This window comes from Xenopus laevis, chromosome 5S (genome assembly GCF_017654675.1).
Source record: "Xenopus laevis strain J_2021 chromosome 5S, Xenopus_laevis_v10.1, whole genome shotgun sequence".
In the NCBI taxonomy this organism is placed as follows: Eukaryota; Metazoa; Chordata; class Amphibia; order Anura; family Pipidae; genus Xenopus; species Xenopus laevis.
The window spans coordinates 41997674-42016330 of NC_054380.1; the positions used below are offsets into that span (position 1 = coordinate 41997674).

Below are 18657 nucleotides of genomic sequence, written 5' to 3' on the forward strand. Positions count from 1 at the left end.
CACAAGGGATGTAAGAAAAAACAGAATGAATTATTTGGAATAGGGATGCACTAAATCCATTTTTTTGGATTCGGCCGGACCCCTGAATCCTTTGTGAAAGATTCGGCCCAATACCAAACCGAATCCTAATTTGCATATGTAAATTACGGTTGGGAAGGGGAAAATATTTTTACTTCCTTGTTTTGTGACAAAAAGTCATACAATTTCACTCCCCGCCCCTAATTTGCATATGCAAATTCAGATTTGGTTCGGCCGGGCAGAAGGATTCTGCCGAATCCTGCTGAAAAAGACAGAATCCTGGATTCGGTGCATCCCTAATTTGGGAAGGCCAGTATATAATTAAAATAACATATATATTAGTTATACATTAGTAAAACTATGGGGCCTATTAACTAACTTTTGATTTTTTTCACAAATGTCTAAAAATACTTATTTCTTAAAAAGCTTAAAAATTTGAGATTTATTAAACATAAAAACCAAAAAAAAATACAAAAAATCACCAGGTAAAAGTTTTCAAGGTACTATAGAAGTTGCGCAGATCCTATTGGACCTTTTTTTTTTTATCAATTAAGACTTTCTCTAGGAATTGTGAGAGAAAAAAAATTCAGCACTTTTTTTCATTCCTGCTTTTTATATTTGGATCTTTTAAATACATTTCATGCCATTAGTGGTTTTATAGAAAGTGAATTTAGTTGTGGTTTCAAATACATCTAAAACCACAAAATTTAAACTGTTCATAAATAGGCTTCTATGTGTTAACAATTTATAGTACATGACTTAAGATTTTACTGTTGATCAGTGTGATTTATCTTCCATTTAGTTTCTCTAAAATGCACTGCAAGGAATATCTCTCATTATTCTTGGGACAGTGCTTGTTTATGGTGATGCAGATCACAACAGAGTTTAAGTGGCCGCTGCATGAATTAAGTTGCCATTTCTTTCCAGATGAGAATTTTGGGAGGTATGTGTAAATTGTGTGTTATGGCTAAACTCCACAAGTACTTTTGTTGATGGTGTTGGATCGACAAAACATATCCGACAAGTCGGATGTAGTCTCATGGGTCGAAATATAAGAACTGATAGAAAAACCTGATGCGTAAAATACATGTACATTTTTTCATCAGACACAACACAAGTGTTGGATCTTCTTGCTGCATCTTTATCTGACAAGATAAAAACAGATGGTGTTGGAAATACTTTTTTCCTCATTGAAATATGTTGATAGTTGCATGTAAGTGCATAAGCAAAAGACTCCATCTGACTTTATCTGATCTGACTTTACATTCTAGCCTGGGGGGGGGGGAATCAGATTTTGTTGCATGGTGGATCGGATACAATAGATTTGGCCAAATCATTGACAAAAAAAAATGAATTCTGAACTGTCTGTAAACTTTATTTAATAAATAATAGATTAGTTTAGCCAAATATGCTGGCAAGCTGTCCATATCCTAAACAGAATACAGGATTTGGTCCATCCATAAATTATATGGGTGATCTTTGTATCAGAAGAAGTCTGTGAAGTTGAAGCATTTTCTGTAGGCTGCATTAACAGGGAGTGCTTGTTCTAAGCAAGTAATATGCATAACATTTGCACTACAGGTATGGGATCTGTTATCTAGAAACCCTTTATCCAGAAAATGCCAGATTATAAAAAGACTGTCACCTGCAAATAATCCAAATTTTTAAAATTCATTTCTTATCCTCTGTTATTATATATATTTATTAGTGGTGCTTGCGAAGAAAAGCATCACTACTGTTATCTTGCAAACTTATTTTTATTCTTCTTCCGTATGAAAGTTTGGCGCGTAACTAGTCCCGCACCGTTTGTCCTAGACCCATGAATGAGGTGTCAAATCGTGCGGCTTAATCGGGAATGGGGTGGTATGACTTTTCTAAGGGGTGGGTGGTTAATTGCCCCTTGCGGGGGCAATTAACCACCCCGAAAAGTCCCATAGATTAACATTGAGGCCAACTTTTGACGGATTCTAGCGCAGAGAGGGAATCTTGTAGAAACGTTAAATTTACCACATTTGAAGAGGTTTGCGACCTGTGTCAGATGATACCCCACACGAGGGTATAAGTTTTACCCCCGGGGCAGGAGAGGTCCCCAAATTTGCCCCATTGACTTATAATGGGGAATTTATCGAATAATTAGTTTGTCGCAGACCCATGAATGAGGTGTCAAACCGTTCAGCTTATTCGGGAATGGGGTGTTGTGACTTTTCTGTCCTATTTTGGGGACCCAAAAAAGTGAGCGGAGCCGCAAACAACCAATCAGATTTTCCCTATTGACTTCAATGAGAAAATGTAAACAGCTGTAATTCTCACAGTAATAAAGCCAGAGCTCCCAAACTTGGCACCGTGGGTCACTGGGTGACTGCGGCCAAAATTTACAAAAAGTGGGCGGAGTCTACAACAGCCAATCAAATTTCAGCCATTCAATTAAATAGGAAAATTTTAAACTGCTGCCGCTCTTAGACGGTTAATGGCAGCCTCCTCAAAGTTGGCACAGTTGGTCACTGGGGGACTGGGATTAAAATTAAGAAAAGTGGGTGGAGCCAAAACCAACCAATCAGATTTCTTTGATTGGTTTTAATGGGAAAAATTAAGAAGGCTGCCATTCTCTCAGTATTGATGTCAGGGACCTTGAATATCACAAATGTGGTCGCTGGGGGTTTCCACTTCAAGTTTAGAAAAAGTGGGCGGAGCCACCAACAACCAATCAAATTTCATTCATTGATTTTCAATAGAAAAAAATAGAAATGCTGCCATTTTTACACATTAAATGACAGCATTCCCAAACTTTGGTATGTTAGTCACTGAGTGACTGTGGTTCACAATTAGGAAAAAAAGGGGCGGGGCAACAACAGCCAATCAGATTTCAGCCTTTGACCTTAATGAAAAATGATAAACTGCTGCTATTATCACGGTTTAAATGCTAGGTGTACCAAACTTGGCTCAATTACTCACTGGGTGACTGCGGTCAAAATTTAGGAAAAGCGGGTGGAGCCATAAACAGCCAATCCGTTTTCACCTATTGACTTCAATGTAAAATTTTTGATTACCGCCGTTCTCACAGTTTTAAAACCGGAGGCCCCAAACTTGGCACTGACCATGACTAGGTAACTGGGGTTAAAATTCAGAAAAATGGGCGGAGCTTAAGACAGCCAATCAAATTTTACCTAACGCTATTCAATGGGAATATTTAAATTCCTGTCATTCTTACACTGTTAATGTAAGAGTGCTCAAACTTGGTCCATTTGGTGACTGGGTTGCAAATTTTTAAAAGTGGGTGGAGCCAAAAATAGCCAGTTTGTTTGGATTGATTTCAATGGTAAAATTTGGTTGGCTTTAAATTTCACCGGTTTAATCCGGATTCTACCGACTTTGTGTACTCTCTAGGCACCAGGGGCGACTGGGCAAGACACCCAACATATATGGGGGGCCTGAGTTTTGCCACGGCAAGCACCACTCACATTTTCTTCAGGAAATGTACCTCTCTAGTTATATATTATATATCCTTACTGGAAGCAGAACCAGCCTATTGAGTTTATTTAGAGGCCCATTTATCAAAGGTCAAATTTCGAATTCATGTGAATTTTTTTTAATTCGAATATACTTACAGACATACTGGACTGGGAGGTTATTTAAGAAAAAATTTGAATGTCAAATATTCAATCGAATGGTTCTGACCCCAAAAATTCAAAACGTATTTGATTTATATTCGATTCATCCCAAAAAAACACCTTGAATGTCAGGAAGGCTATTAACATCTCCAAATGGCTCAATGGACCTCTGCCATTGACTTGTACATGAACTCTGCAGGTTCTAGGTGTCAAATATTCGTATTAGGACTGTTTCCATGGTTGAGGTGTGATAAATCTCCTCGCATTTAAATTTACATTCGAATAGTGGGATTAAAATTCGAATGTCTGAATTTTGACACTTGAAAATTCGAATTAACTATTTGACCCTTGATAAATCTACCCCTTAATATTTCTAGTCTATCAGATTTAAGATCCAGATTACTGAAAGATCCGTTATCTGGGAAACCCCCCATATCCGAATATTCTGGATAACGGATCCCATACCTGTATGCTTTAATACACGTAAATTAAAAAGAAAGGCAATACAGCTATTATGTAATATTTATAAACCAATCCTCTTATTTTTGTGTTGACAAAGATTTCTTGTTCTTGAAAGTTGTGTATATGTGAAGCTTATAGTTCTAGCCTGGTAAAGTTCTGAAAAAAACAACAATGGTTTCTTCCAAAAAACATGTTTCTTGAGCATTTGTTTAGCCATGAAAATGTTTTCACCAAGTGACTATTAGCAAAAATGTTGTGCTTTAAAGGACATCAACCCAAAATCTTTGCCTAATAAAAGAAAACATAATTCTAAGCAACATTGCAATATTGCATTCATTACAAATGTTCTTAAGGTTTTTAAGTTATTTGTATATGTAGTGCTATTGAAAGCATTGTTTGTCCCTTTTTATTCTGTCTTGATGGGTCCGACTGTTAATACAATGTAAGGACAAGACAATGGATTAACAGACTTGTTTTGCTGGAGGAGACTTAACTTTTGCAACATTGTTTAAAAAGTAACAACAAATGCTGCTTTCAATAGCAATTACATTTACAAATAACTTATAGCTCTAACAATTTTTACAAATTCATATTGGAAAGTTGCTTATAATTGTGTTTTTTTTTTATTAGGCAAAAATAAAAATAATTTTTTGGGTTGACATGTCCTTTCATTACTTTTCTGTAATGAATAACTAACAACACCTATTTTCTTGTTTAAACCAACTAATTTTTGGATAGGGACACAATTACGGTGTTTTGGGGTTTGTTATTAAAAAAGTAAGTTAAACTTCAAGAATTGTACAAAATAAATTCCTATTGTTGTCAGTGAGAAATATGTATGAAAATCTGAACATCTGTGGCTTTTGGAGAGTATTGGAGTACAGGTATGGGACCTGATATCCAGAATCCTCAGAACCTGTTTTTTTAAGGGGTCTTTCTGTAATGTGGATATCCATCTACTTAAAAATCATGTCAAAATTAATTAAACCCAATAGGATGTTAGGAAAATATTTTTTACTTCCTTGTTTTGTGACAAAAAGGCACACATTTCCCTTCCCGTCCATAATTTGCATATGCAAATTAGGATTCGGATTTGGTTCACCCAAATCCGAATCCTGCTGAAAAAGGCCGAATCCTGGCCAAATTCCGAACCGAATCCTGGATTCGGTGCATCCCTAAGAATAATGGATCCCATACCTGTATTATGTCTCAGATAGGGCATAATTCCCACATCCTAAAAAATGGTGTTTTCAGCACTTTCTGCCAGTTTGTTGGTACATTTTCTATTTAGTAACATTTTGGTGTCACCATACCACATGGACCCTTAATGGATTTCAAAGTTGATCTACCCCTCCTAAAACTGTCCCACTGCAGTTTTCTAAAGACGTTCACTAAAAACATCTAGTGGAAAAGAACCCACCAATAAGATACATGAGTATTATGATTAACCCGTTTAATAAGTTGAACTGCATGAATAAAGAACATAGATCCTGACAGGTTAAATTGTCACTGCAGGGTTACGATCATAACCCTGAGGTTGCTGGACTACAACTGCCAGCATGTCTAAATGCCATATCACACAAGGTGTTTTTTATGCTTTCTTTGGATACTCATTCCAAAAATTCCCCCCATCTGTGCAAAAATCAGCTAATACCAAGCCTGTCATTGCACAGTGATGTAGGGATGGAAGATTTGTTGCTGTTTTCTACTCCAGCATAAATACATCAGTGGAGAAAATGCCTGATGTGACATGGCCTTAATATGTTAAAATATGCTTGGATTTATAGTCCTTCAACAATTGTGTGATTTCAGTAATCTAATGTAAAATGATTAAAAGAGCAGTTTTATAAACCTTAAAATCTGTTTTGTAGTTTATATAGGGCACAACTGATTTTGTAATGACCTTGTCTTTACATATAAGAAAACAATAAAACAATTGTGTAATTAAATCTTGATTTTAGGACTCTGTAAAAAAAAAAAAAAAAAAAAAGCAACAGAAAACATGCACATGGTATTTGAAAGTGCAGGCTACCAATAAAGATTTAATTTTGTTCTACTGATAACTAACTGCGGGTATCTGAAATAAATCTTAATTATAAGAGGGACTTTCATCAATTTATTTGTCTTAAATATATGGCATACATGTATAGTGTGCACAAAACAATGATCTGCATAATTTAAGTTTAAGGGGTTAACTGCTTTAGTGACAGTAGTGGTTCTCATAGCCTTCAGTATAATTTTATACAGATCAAAATGTTCTGCAGGATGTTCCGAAGGATGGATGAGACTGGAAATATGACCTCTTCAATTGTTTAATATATAATGCAAATGGATGGTTTTAATGTGTAGATTGTCCTATGCTTGCACACTTTATGGTCTACTTAAGGTTAAAAAATGGAAGATAAACACAATTTATATGTAGAGTATGCTTTCTCATTAAAGTAGAAGAGCCTAGTGAACCCTATTTGGGTTCCTGTCACATAATTTTATAGCCCTTTTCTACCCTTCCAGCCAAAGTCCATTCCAAATGCTATTTGTGGAATTTGTCTGAAGGGTAAGGACGCCAACAAGAAAGGAAGGTCTGAGAGACTAATACACTGCTCCCAATGTGATAACAGCGGTAAGTAAAGACATTGTGTTCAGTAATTAACACTGTATATGTATGCCCCCTTTAGAGCATTTGAGTGTCCCCATAACATTTAATCATATAGATGCATCCTAATAATTTAAGGGATGGTTCACCTTTATTTTAATGTTTAGTATGTAATAGAATAGCTAATTTTTCTTTTTTAATCGTTTTTGAGTTATTTGCCTTCTTCTTTTGACTCTTTCCATCTCTCAAGTCAGGGTCACTGACCCCATCTAAAAAACAAATGCTCTAACAATGTAATGTTATTGCTACTTTTTTTAACTCATCTTTCTAATTGTGCCCTTTCCCATTCTTATTACAATCTCTTGTTCAAATCAAATGCCAGGGTAATTTGGACCCTATTACCGGATTGCTAAAATTGCAAACTGAAGAGCTGATGAATTAAAAAAAAAAAAAAAAAAAATGGCAGGTTGCCTCATCTGACCACAATGGTGTGACCTGTACTGAACCTTTGGGAATAAAACAACATTCACTTCTAAATATGGCCCTCACCTGGTTTCCCAGACATCTCATTACTGTTTGGTGTGCCTTGATAGATCTAGTTCCTTGTTGGCATCATACAAGAGCCACCAAGATGGTCAGTCAAGGACGAGTCTGCATGCAATATATGGACACCAGTTTTACCAGTGTAAAGCAACAGTACATTATATTGTCATCCTGAGTATGGCTTTAAAGGAACAGGAACAGCAAAAAATTTGTGTTTTAAAGGAATGGCCATACAATGTACTGTTGCTCTACATTGGTAAAACTGGTGTGTTTGCTTCAGAAACCCTACTATAGTGTATATAAACAAGCTTGGTTATTTAAAGTAGTTGTTTTTTCTTACTCAAACACACCCGTTTCACCAGTGCAGGGCAACAGTACATTATATTTTCATTACTTTACTTTTAGACACTTTAATTTTTTGGTGTTACTGTTCCTTTAAGTAAACATAAAAAAATAAAGTTGGTTTAGGTAAATACTGTACATCCAGATATGATTTATGTATTTAAGGCATAATGGTTGGGACTGGAAGGTCAAGGTCCATACGAATCGCATTATTATTACAAAAAACCTTAGTGAATCCAGTCATTTATCAGTCACTATATTTATAAAAACAGATCTTTGATTTATGTGTGATTATATAGTTAATGGATAAAGTGAGCTGTTCTATGATGATGGCAGCACTTGCTAAATATAACGCTCTGATATGGTTACTTTTGACAAGTACTACAAAGTATAGATATTTTTGGTTTTCTTCAGAGCTGTAATATGGGTTGGGTTCAAGAAAATAGACAGCAGGAGATTTTTTTTCACCATTTTGCCAGTGACCGTTTTGACCTGTGTCTGCATAAATCCAATTGGAGAATCTCCTGGTGGACATCAGCCTAGGACGATTCCCATCAGCCCATTTGTAACAATTTGTAAACCCAATTGCTGCGATATTGGCCCAGGCGGGGTTAGGTTGGTTGACCAAAACTTTATAAATCTATTTTATTTAAAGTGTCTCCCAGATCGCACCCATTCTATAAATATAAATGGATATGGACCCTATGTAAGTGGAACATAAGATACATGTTTATCACAATGGCCAACAATGAGTAAGCTCACTTGCTTCTCCAGGGAAGAGCAGCAAAAACTGAGAAAATTAAAACCATGTAGTCATTATCAATATCTTGTGATATCTAACTCCAGGAATTGGCAAGAGAATTAATCTCTATTCAAGTTTGGTAAAACATTCCATTTAATTTTCTGCACTCTGTTCAACCTTTCTTTGCTACATAAATGGTAGTTCCACCCTGCAAGCAACTGAAAAGTTTATGCATGTGTTATGTAATGAATAATATGGGGCTGAAAAATGTGTGTTTATACTATGGCCAAAGTCACATGATTAATCAGTGTGCATTGCCTGGGGCAAGTTTTGGCAGCTGTTGTGTTCCAGGCAGTCTGTGACATTCAAACTGTGTTGGTCACCACTGTGCCTAAGCTCTTCTTGTGATGTCAGTCTACGTTTTAAGAGGTTGATTAATGATGTGCAGCTGAGCCAGAGAGTTAGAGAGTCGCATAGTCAGTCGAATTCAAAACTATGGCAATCCCTGGAATTTTTATTGTCCCTCACAAAGGTGTGTCATATCCCTAAGAACTATGGTATCCTGCCAGCTGTAGACGGAGGTAGGAGTATTTTCTGGCCATTTAAGTTGGTCAAAGTGGAGATACACGAATTACAATAGAACAATATAACTCATTGAGGCAAGCTTTCTCCTCATTTTATTACATAAACATGTATCAAAGTAAATTATAATGTTTATGGGTTTTTTTTTTTTTACAAAGCACTCTATATAACCACTATGTCATGTAATAATTGTATAGCCACTAAAAAGAATTCGGTTCACACAATATTCGGGCTCTTCAGTTGCAAAACCATTCTAAATCCTCTCATTTTACTGAATCCTACATGGAAATATTGTTGTCTATCTTAAAGCACTAAACTCCATTATTTTTAGGGATGCACCGAATCCAGGATTCGGTTTGGGAATCCTTGTGCCTGGCCGAACCGAATCCTAATTTGCATATGTAAATTAGGGGGGGAGGGAAATCACAAAATAGTGGATTCGGTACATCCCTGATTATTTTTATTAAAAAAACACCTCTACATTGTAATATATTGTAGAGCATTTTATTGCTGGTTGTGCACTGGGACATTCAAATATTTGAATATTTTTTGTAGCCTTTTAACATTTTTTTACTTTTAACTTCTTTGGTAAGCACATTTTTAGAGCTCCTCTTTAGATTACCAACCTGAGGAACAGCCCCTTAACTAGGCATATTATTGTGTCTTTTTTTCTTTTGTGATGCAAAAAAAGTTTTGTGATGCATTTTAGTTTGAACTAAAAATATCACAGAGAACAAAATGTCTAGGATTTGTTGTTCAGTAGAAGAGAGGTAAGAGGTTGGCAGCGCAATCTGGTTTGACATTCATAGATTAGGAAAGAAGATTTTCAGAAATACAAGTGAAGTCATCAGAGCTAACAGTATTTGTGAGGCCAAATGGGAAGTCTGTAGTACTGTCCACGTGGCTTCTTTACTCTCTTACACTGGCAATAATCAAAGCCTACACTAGAAAACCACATCTGATAGGACCACTTTGGGTTTTTACAGGGGAAATGACACTTGCCTATTGCCGCATATTTGTGCTTAGTACAGGAACATACCTGTGGTGGCATAGTTATGGTTGGTGGAAGTTATCCCTTGCTGTTGGATGTAAAAGTAGCTTTCTTCACCTTCTTATCTGGCATCAGATCATGCCTTCTGAGCCGATAGGCCAGTTTCCATCTGCCACCTTGTTGATAATTATAAATGGATGCCTCTGCCTTCCTTATTACCTTCCAGTCAGAGAGAAAATGGCAGTTTAGACGAGGCATTTACAAATCTCTAAGGTAATGTAACAGACATTTACTAAATTTAGTGCTGCTTAACAGATTATTTTCAGGACCAAAACTGTTTTCACATTTGCCATTTTGTACAGCATTGTAAAATTGTCTGTAATATTGCCCTTATTAAAATTGTCAAAGTACAGAATATGATCCATTTTTTCTCTTGTTCTTTAGGTCATCCCTCATGTCTGGATATGTCTGCAGAACTTGTTGCTGTAATAAAAAAATATCCTTGGCAGTGCATGGAATGTAAAACGTGCATTATCTGTGGCCAGCCCCACCATGAAGAAGAAATGATGTTTTGTGACACCTGTGATCGTGGATACCATACATTCTGTGTTGGGCTTGGAACCCTCCCATCAGGTAGAAAAAATGATCCTTATTAATATTTCATTATTTTGATTTTTTTTATAATGTATTCAAATGTTTTTTAAGACGCTAAGCGGGTTTTTAAAGTGTGAATGCCAAAAACTCGAAAATTTCTATAAAATCAGAATTTTTAGTGAAAAAAAACTTGATTTTTTTTGGGATATATTATGCCCCATGGATGGAAAAAGATCTGAATCCAAAAATCCGGCATCTCAGGCCTGCCGAGGTTGTATATAAGTCAGTGGGAGAAGTCCTGAAGATATCCTGATCTGCGCTGGGTTTTGTGCAAAAATATGAAAAAAATCTAAGTTTTTGGGCGGAAAATCAAAAAAAATTCATATGATTTGAATTTTTGCCCAATTTTCAAGATTTTTTCTATTTTTTTTTTTCTGATCTGGAATTTCTCGGGAAAAATGTATTGATTAATAACGGGAAATAACCCGTGCGCATTTGGTCGGAGTATATTTCAGAAAATAATGGGATAAATTCTGATTTGGATAAATGACCCCCTAAAGTACCACTAAAATGCAAGTTGCTGTGATATTAATTTTAGGATTTAATTAGTCAGATTATAATATCAAGCCTTCAAAGTTTCTTGTATTTTTTGTATTTAAAGTGGACCTGTCACCCAGACACCAAAATCTGTATAATAAAAGTCCTTTTCAAATTAAACATGAAATCCAATTTCTATTTTTTATTAAAGCATTCATAGCTGTTGTAAGCTCATTTAAAAATCTCAGCTGTCAATCAAATATTGTCTGCCCCTCCTCTATGCCGTGGCATAGAGGCGGGGCAGACAATTACTTTCACTTTCCATTCAGCACTTCCTAGATGTCACTGCTCTCTACATATTCCCCTGTTCTCTTTACCATTTAATTGTGTAACCAGGGAATGGGGATGGACATCAGGTCCCCCATTCTGGTGCAAAAACAAGATTCTGAGCTGATACAAGGCTTGCCTTAATAACAGTGTCCACAAAATGGCTCCTACCTGCTTGCCATAATTATGAATTCCCAGACTAAAGGAAACAAGATTCAAATAATTTATATAGTGTAATTAAAGTTCATTTTGCTTGACTAATGTGATAAAATAGGATTTTGAATATTTTTTTTTGGGTGACGGGTCCCCTTTAAAGGAGAAGGATATGTTCTTGCCTACTTGCCAAAGAAGTTACTAAACAAATATAAACTGATTTCTTAAGCATAAATAAAAAATATATATGGGTTAGTTTAGTTATCATGTTGGAGGCAAATGGCAAAATAGCAACCAAAATAAAAGGCACAAAGTATGCTACTTTTCATTTAGACACTTAAAAGTAGCAGCAAAAGTTTCTCCTCTCTTGTGTTAGGAAGTACTGCATGCAGAAACTGCCCTGGTGTGTGTGGCTGTAGACCTCAAGCCTCTCAAGGAGAGCCCGGGCCTTCCCCCTGTCTATGGCAGACTTTGAGTGCAAGTTTCCCTGCACACCTCCATCTCTACCCAAAGCCGCATGTTAGATTTTCAAGCCCTGGTGGTACACATGCAGTGCAGATTCCCTGTTGAGTTTCTAACTAAAGCTGTTTAAGCGACCAGTTTAAAGTGGAAATAAACCCTAACAATGAATAAGGCTAAAGATTCCATATTATATTTACTGAACTTAATGATACAGTCGCTCTATATTAGTAATGATTCAGGCCTTCAAAGTGGTCACAGACAATCCCCATCTTGGATGCACATGCTCCGTGTACATTGAGCAGATGTTGAGAAGGGGGTTTTGCATATCATCATCGGGAAATTAGGTTGGCCTCTCATATAAACTGATACTACAATACAATAATTACATTCTGATGCTAAGTGTGTTGCTTTCTGAACTGCCATGTACCAATAATCAGCAATATTTACTAATCAGCCTTATATTATGACATTCATATTATATACACAGTAAATTGAGTATTGGTCCCTAAGCTCAGTAAGTGACAGCAGCATAGAACATGTGCAGTAAATCGGCAGAAAAGAAGATGGGGAGCTACTGAGGCATTTTCAAGCACAGATCTTCCCTGCTAAAAGGCTGCTCACTTGGGCTGGTATATAAGCCTTACACATAATGTACAACATTTCTGTGATACTTCTTTAGTTAAAGGGGTTGTTCACCTTCCAAACACTTTTCCAGTTCAATTGTTTTCACATTGTTCCCCAGAAAAAAAAAACTTTTTTCAATTACGTTCGATTTTTTATTTTTTTACAGTTTTTCCAAAACCTAAGTTAAAAGTTTAATGTCCACTGTCTCTGTCTGGCAGCTTAGTAATTCAGGTTCAGACTATGAACTGTTTTGCAACACTTAGTTTTCTCAGTAGTATCTCTGGCAACTATTGTATGAATTCTATCAGTTGCCTGTAATGAAACTCGGGGATTCTGCTCAGCAGAAATGTATCAACGAAATGTATCAATTTAGAACAGTTTACAAGGTCGGCGACCCCCCCTCTCAGAGCAGCTTTAGAATGTGAAAAATGAAACTTAACACTTCAATATTAGAAAAACAGTCACACATTGAAAATAGAAAGTAATTGGGAAAAGTCTTTATTTCTGGTGAACTTTCTGAAACCAACTGAACAGAAAAGAGTGTTGGAAGGTGAACAATCACTAAAGTCTAAAATAGAATAATGCTAGAAATGCTGTGTTTTGTATATGAAACATAAACATGAACTTACTGCACCAGAAGCCTAATAAAACAAATGATTTATGCTTTCAAAGTTGGCCACAGGTGACCATCATCTTGTAACTATGTTAAACATCTTTGCAAGACCAAGACCATGCACATGCTCAGTGTGGTCTGGGGAATTTAAGCTTAGGGGTCGTCATATTATTAAAATAGCATAAATAAAATCATATCTGCCAGAAGCCGATACAGCAAGACTAATTAATAATCAGAATAGGCAGACTGCGCTGGGTTCTGTGTTATCATGTAATCTAGTGTGGGTTTTATAGTTTTTGTATTGTTCAGTACAAACTTTTTCCAACTCTCCAGAACCTGTGGCTGCAGCAAAATAATCCTCCAAATAGAATCCCAGTTTATCTGTTTAAATCTGACTCCATGATCTTTGTCCCTGCAGCTGGAGTTGGAAAAATTAAAGAGGATGTAAAGGCAAAAATAAAATCCCATTTTTACTTTATTAACTGAAAAAGAAACCTATCCCCAATAATAAATCTGTACCTTTTTTAATTAAAGTATATTGGAGATAGGTTTCTGTTTCTTTTTCATTTAAGTAAGTAACAATGGGATTTTATTTTTTTGCCTTTACATGCCCTTTAAGCTTTAGTTCTCCTTTAACAGGGACATAGGTAACAGAGGTAAGTTTCTGATAGTTCAGACCCTTTTCCCCTTGATAGATTTCCTAACTTCTTTTAGTTGTTTTCTACATAAAAGCTGCAATATAAGGAATAAGAATGGCAGTTAAGCAGTTTAAGCATTTTGGGAAAAAAATCATTACATGCTGTAGGCACACAGTATTCTGTTTTGATAGTTACTCTGTTTAAATGCATCTTGACTGTTTTGGAATTTAAACTATCCTTTGTGTTTAGGTCGTTGGATCTGCGATTGTTGTCAGAAAGTCCCGGCTACTCCAAAAAAAGGAGCGCGAAAGGTCAAAAATAGTAAAGAAGGATAACGAGAGCTAGAACGTCTCTAAAGCTGTCAGTTGCACAAGCCTTTAAAAATGGTGCTACATGACCAGATCCTCACGTGCTTTGGGAACCAACCCTATTGTGTACTACTTTTCCACATTTTTACAACAAATAATAAAATGTTAGGAATTTTATTTATCTTTCTTGGACATATTGAACTCTGATAATGCAATTTATGGCTGAAAAATTATGGATTTTTAAATATTGTTTAAAAAAAATAGGTATAAAAATATATATGTCAAAGTTGATTTTTCAAATGCATAGTCAAAGGTCTTTTTCTTTTTTCTCGGGGAGTACTTGATGTGCCAGTGCAGAACTGTAACTGAATACTAACAAAATAGTAATGCAAGTGACATTTTATTATGAGGCTGTGAGATTCCTACCATTTCATATGTATCCTATGACACATATTATTAAAGTGAGAAACCTCATACTGACTAAAGCCCAGAAATGCCATAACATGGTTTTGTGGGGTTGACTGTTTTTTTTTCTTTTATACAAATTAAAAATACTCTTTTTAAATATGCAGATATGGACTGGGACCATAACCATATTTTATTTTTAGTTGATTGTGCTGGTCAAATATTGCATTTTAAAATATCCACTAAACATGAAATTTACCACTTAACTCATGTCTTTGAGTTTTTCATTATCAGTGTACATAACACGATATATGTATGAAATCTGACTTTCAGGTCTCAAATGGATCCAGTTTATTTGCTTTGTGTTCTGTTGTGTCTCATGCACCATCTGCAGCATTTACTAGTTTATGTGTGTGCAATACTTACTAACAGGTAGAATTATGGGGTCCTATAGTAAGTAATTGCTATGCCAGGGGGTTGGAGGTTTTGTGACCACTGCAGTTGGAAGCCATCATAATTATACAATTTACAGTATGCCAGCCAGATTTTAAAGGAGAATTTAACCTGTAATAAACCCCCCCTACCCTGGGTAGACCCCCCCCCTTCCCCCAACCTATCTGCCTCCCTGGGCAAATGCCCCTAATTTTTTACTCACCCCTCCGTGCAGATTCTGGCCTCGGAGTTCACGGGCGCCATCTTTTTTCCTCTGTCTTTTTTGGAGGTTTCGGCGCTGAAAGTCACTAAAATTTTCTGCACATGCGCAGTGGTTCGGGACCGGAAATTTACTCCAACTGCGCATGCGCAGAAAATGCCATCAAGACACGAAAATTACCAGAGAAGAATATGGCTGTTGTGAACTCCAAGGCCAGAATCTGCACGGAGGGGTGAGTAAAAAATTAGGAGCATTTGCCATAGGGCAGGTAGGCTGGGGGTGGAGGGTCTACCCAGGGTCTATACAGGCCATCATTTTGGCCTGGAGTCAGCAGCTAATGTTGGCCTATATATACCAACCATCCTGCACTATATTACCCATATTTATCACTGATGATGTTGCCCATAGCAACCAATCAGCAATTAGATTTGAACAGTCAACAAGTTAGAAAACAAAAGCAAAGATCTGATTCGTTCCTATGGGCAGCATCACCAATGATGTTTCTCTCCAAAGTTAATAAATACGCCCTATAGTGTTGCCATGTAAAGGGTGGGAAAAGTTTAGTAATTGCTATACACAATGCATAATCTGCAATATGAGAAACACAATAACATCCTGATCACGTACTTATTACAGTTCTGCTTTTACCTTATCAACTGCATCTTGTTCTCATGGGGAACATTATCACAAAATGATGATCATTCAGACAATAAGGGGCAAATTATTTAACATTGGAGGCAAACAGCTTGTAGGTGACTGTCCCAATCTAATTGCTGATTGATTGCTATGGGAAACATTACATAATGATGTTTGTCTCCATTGTTAATAAATATGCCCCATAGCCTCTAGAACAACAATCCAAGACTGCCTATGGGCTCTTAAGTCTTTTACATTTAATGTAATACATATAATACAGTGTGTTCTTTTTACTTATTAGCCTTCCTGTCCTGAGTCTTTTCAGTTGAATATGCTGTTTGGTTGTTAGGAGTCACTGACTTTAACAAACAGAAATAAGCTCCAGTTTTTTTCTATTCAAAATGATAATCGGATAGTATCTGTAAAAGTCTAGGACTAACTTCTGTAGCTACTGTGTTTTATCACCATGGTATATTTACTTAAAAACGTAATGCTAAGGTAGGGCAAGTAAGGCAGGTATATCATTTTAACACTGTTCAAAGCCCTGGGGTTCAGGGCATGGCACAAAATAAGGACCTTCAAAACACACTTATTTGTAGGACATTTTTGCATCATTTGGGCTCATATACTTTGCGACCTACAGTGTGGATTAACACAGCACAATACAATAACCTTTACTATGGAATTAGTAGTATAATCTTTAACAAATGATGAAACTTTTCAGTCTGAAGTTCAGGGTGAAGACACGCTGAACTACAAGTAGCAGTTACTTGTGGCAACAAAATGCCAAAAAATAAAGAGAATTGCCTTTGCTAAAACACATGTAGAGGCCCATTTATCAAAGGTCGAATTTCAAATTCATGGGAGTTTTTTAAAATTCGAACATACTCAATTAGGGAGTTTATTTAAGAAAAAAATTAAATGGCTAATATTTGATCAAATGGTTACGACCCAAAAATTCGAATCATATTCAATTCATATGAATCAAATTTTTCTCCCAAAAAAAACCCAAAAACTTTCAGGAAGGCTATTAACATCTCCAAATGGCTCAACTCTGCCATTGACTTGTCCATGAACTCGGCAGGTTTTAGGTGGGGAATATTTGAATTAGGACTGTTTCATGGCTTTCAGAATTTGTACATAACTGCTTACTATTATAAACAATATTACTAGTTAGTATGGGGCATGTCCTTTTGAGATCCACAAAGACCAAAAACACCCACAATTTTACACTGTTTGTAATAAGAGTGACAAATACTACCATAAGACAACTTATTCTCTGAACACACAGAAACATTAAGGGGCAGATTTTCGAATGAAAAAGAAAATCGAATTTCAATCTATTTTTTTGTGTACTTCAACTAGGGAATTGTCCAATTTCGATTGGAATTTGAAAAAAATTCGAATATCGAAATTTACTGTGTATGATATGTACTGTCTCTTTAAAAATTCGACTTCGATCATTCTCCATCTAAAACCTGCTGAATTGCTGTTTCAGCCCATGGGGGACCTTCTAGATCCTATTTGGAGTCAATTGGTGGACTTTGAAAAATCGAATCGAATTCAGTAGCATTTGCTATTCGTGAGATTCGAATACGGTCGAATACGGACCTATTTGATTGAATACTGACCTATTCGACCAAAAAAAACTTAGACTTAATTTTGATTGGACTTTTTGAATTTGAATTTCGAAGTTTTTTCAATTCGAAATTCGACCCTTGATAAATATGCCCCTAAAACAAAGCTCAAAGCCAACTGAGATTAACATTTCAATACTTTCAGTAGAAACCACAGCAATGGTTTTATTCCCAATATGAGGTTAGAACAAATTGGTCTTAAACCTATAAGCTTCCAGTCAGTTTTCTCCCTTATGCAAAATACATAATTGATTTAAAAATAAATCTTTTAAGTGGTATATTATAGGTTACAGACTTGTTACAAAAATAGAAGGCTCTTGGAATCTCTCATTCTTATTTACAGTGTCGGACTTGGACACCAAGGGCCCACCCAAAAACCTTAGACCAGGGGCCCACTCTCAGAACTATTATAATTCCTCTCCTCACACAACCTCTATTCTGCTAGTCAATTTTCTTTACATGCTATAATCTATTATTCAATCTATTTAGTCTCTTTGTTCTCAAACAAATAGGTAATGGTCATGAAATAGGCCAAATGTTTTGAAGCAGGAGGGCCCACTGACACCTGGGCCCACCGGGAGTTTTCCTGGTATCCCTGTGGGCCAGTCTGACACTGCTTATGTAAGCAATGGAAATAGGATGGATTCCTTATTAATATGTCCTTTCTTTGTGGGCATACTTTATTTTTTTGGCAAAACTGCAGTCATGTCACTGTGATTACAAGAATAAGCCAAAATAAGGTGCAGAACCAGAGGAGTAAATAACTCATATATTCTAATTGGCACCTCTCTGCCAAAATTAGATATGCCTCTAAAATAAGCTGTAGTTGCCGATGTTGAAGGTAAAACAGAGTGGCAAGAAGTTTCTTATGTTAAAAATCTGAATAGGTTATGAAATGTAATACACAAGCAATACATAATATAGTATAATACTGGAGAAACCTTGTATATTGTTTGCATAAAGGTAAACTCACCAGTTTAGCACTGGAGGGGTGTAACAATGGAGAGTAAACATAGACATATAGAAGATCTGGTAAAGGTCCTAAGTGATGCACAGTTATAATATACAGATTTGGGATCTGTTATCTGTAAACCCATTATCCAAAATGCCATCTCCTATAGACTCCATTTTAATACAATCATTTTTTAAAGTTTTAAAAATGATTTCCAAGTTCTCTGTCATAATGAAAC

The 18657-nt window shown here is 36.1% G+C and overlaps 1 protein-coding gene across 5 annotated transcripts in view; it reads left to right on the forward strand.

The window, feature by feature from the left end:
- phf10.S (PHD finger protein 10 S homeolog) overlaps positions 1-14808 on the forward strand; it is a 41140-nt gene extending 26332 nt beyond the window's left edge. For all 5 annotated transcript variants that reach the window (XM_018264510.2, XM_018264511.2, XM_018264509.2 and 2 more), the window contains 3 exon segments: positions 6600-6708; positions 10326-10514; positions 14079-14808. In XM_018264510.2, the coding sequence (XP_018119999.1) occupies positions 6600-6708; positions 10326-10514; positions 14079-14164 (384 nt within the window). In that variant the 3' untranslated portion in view covers positions 14165-14808.
- Positions 14809-18657: the final 3849 nt, after the last annotated feature.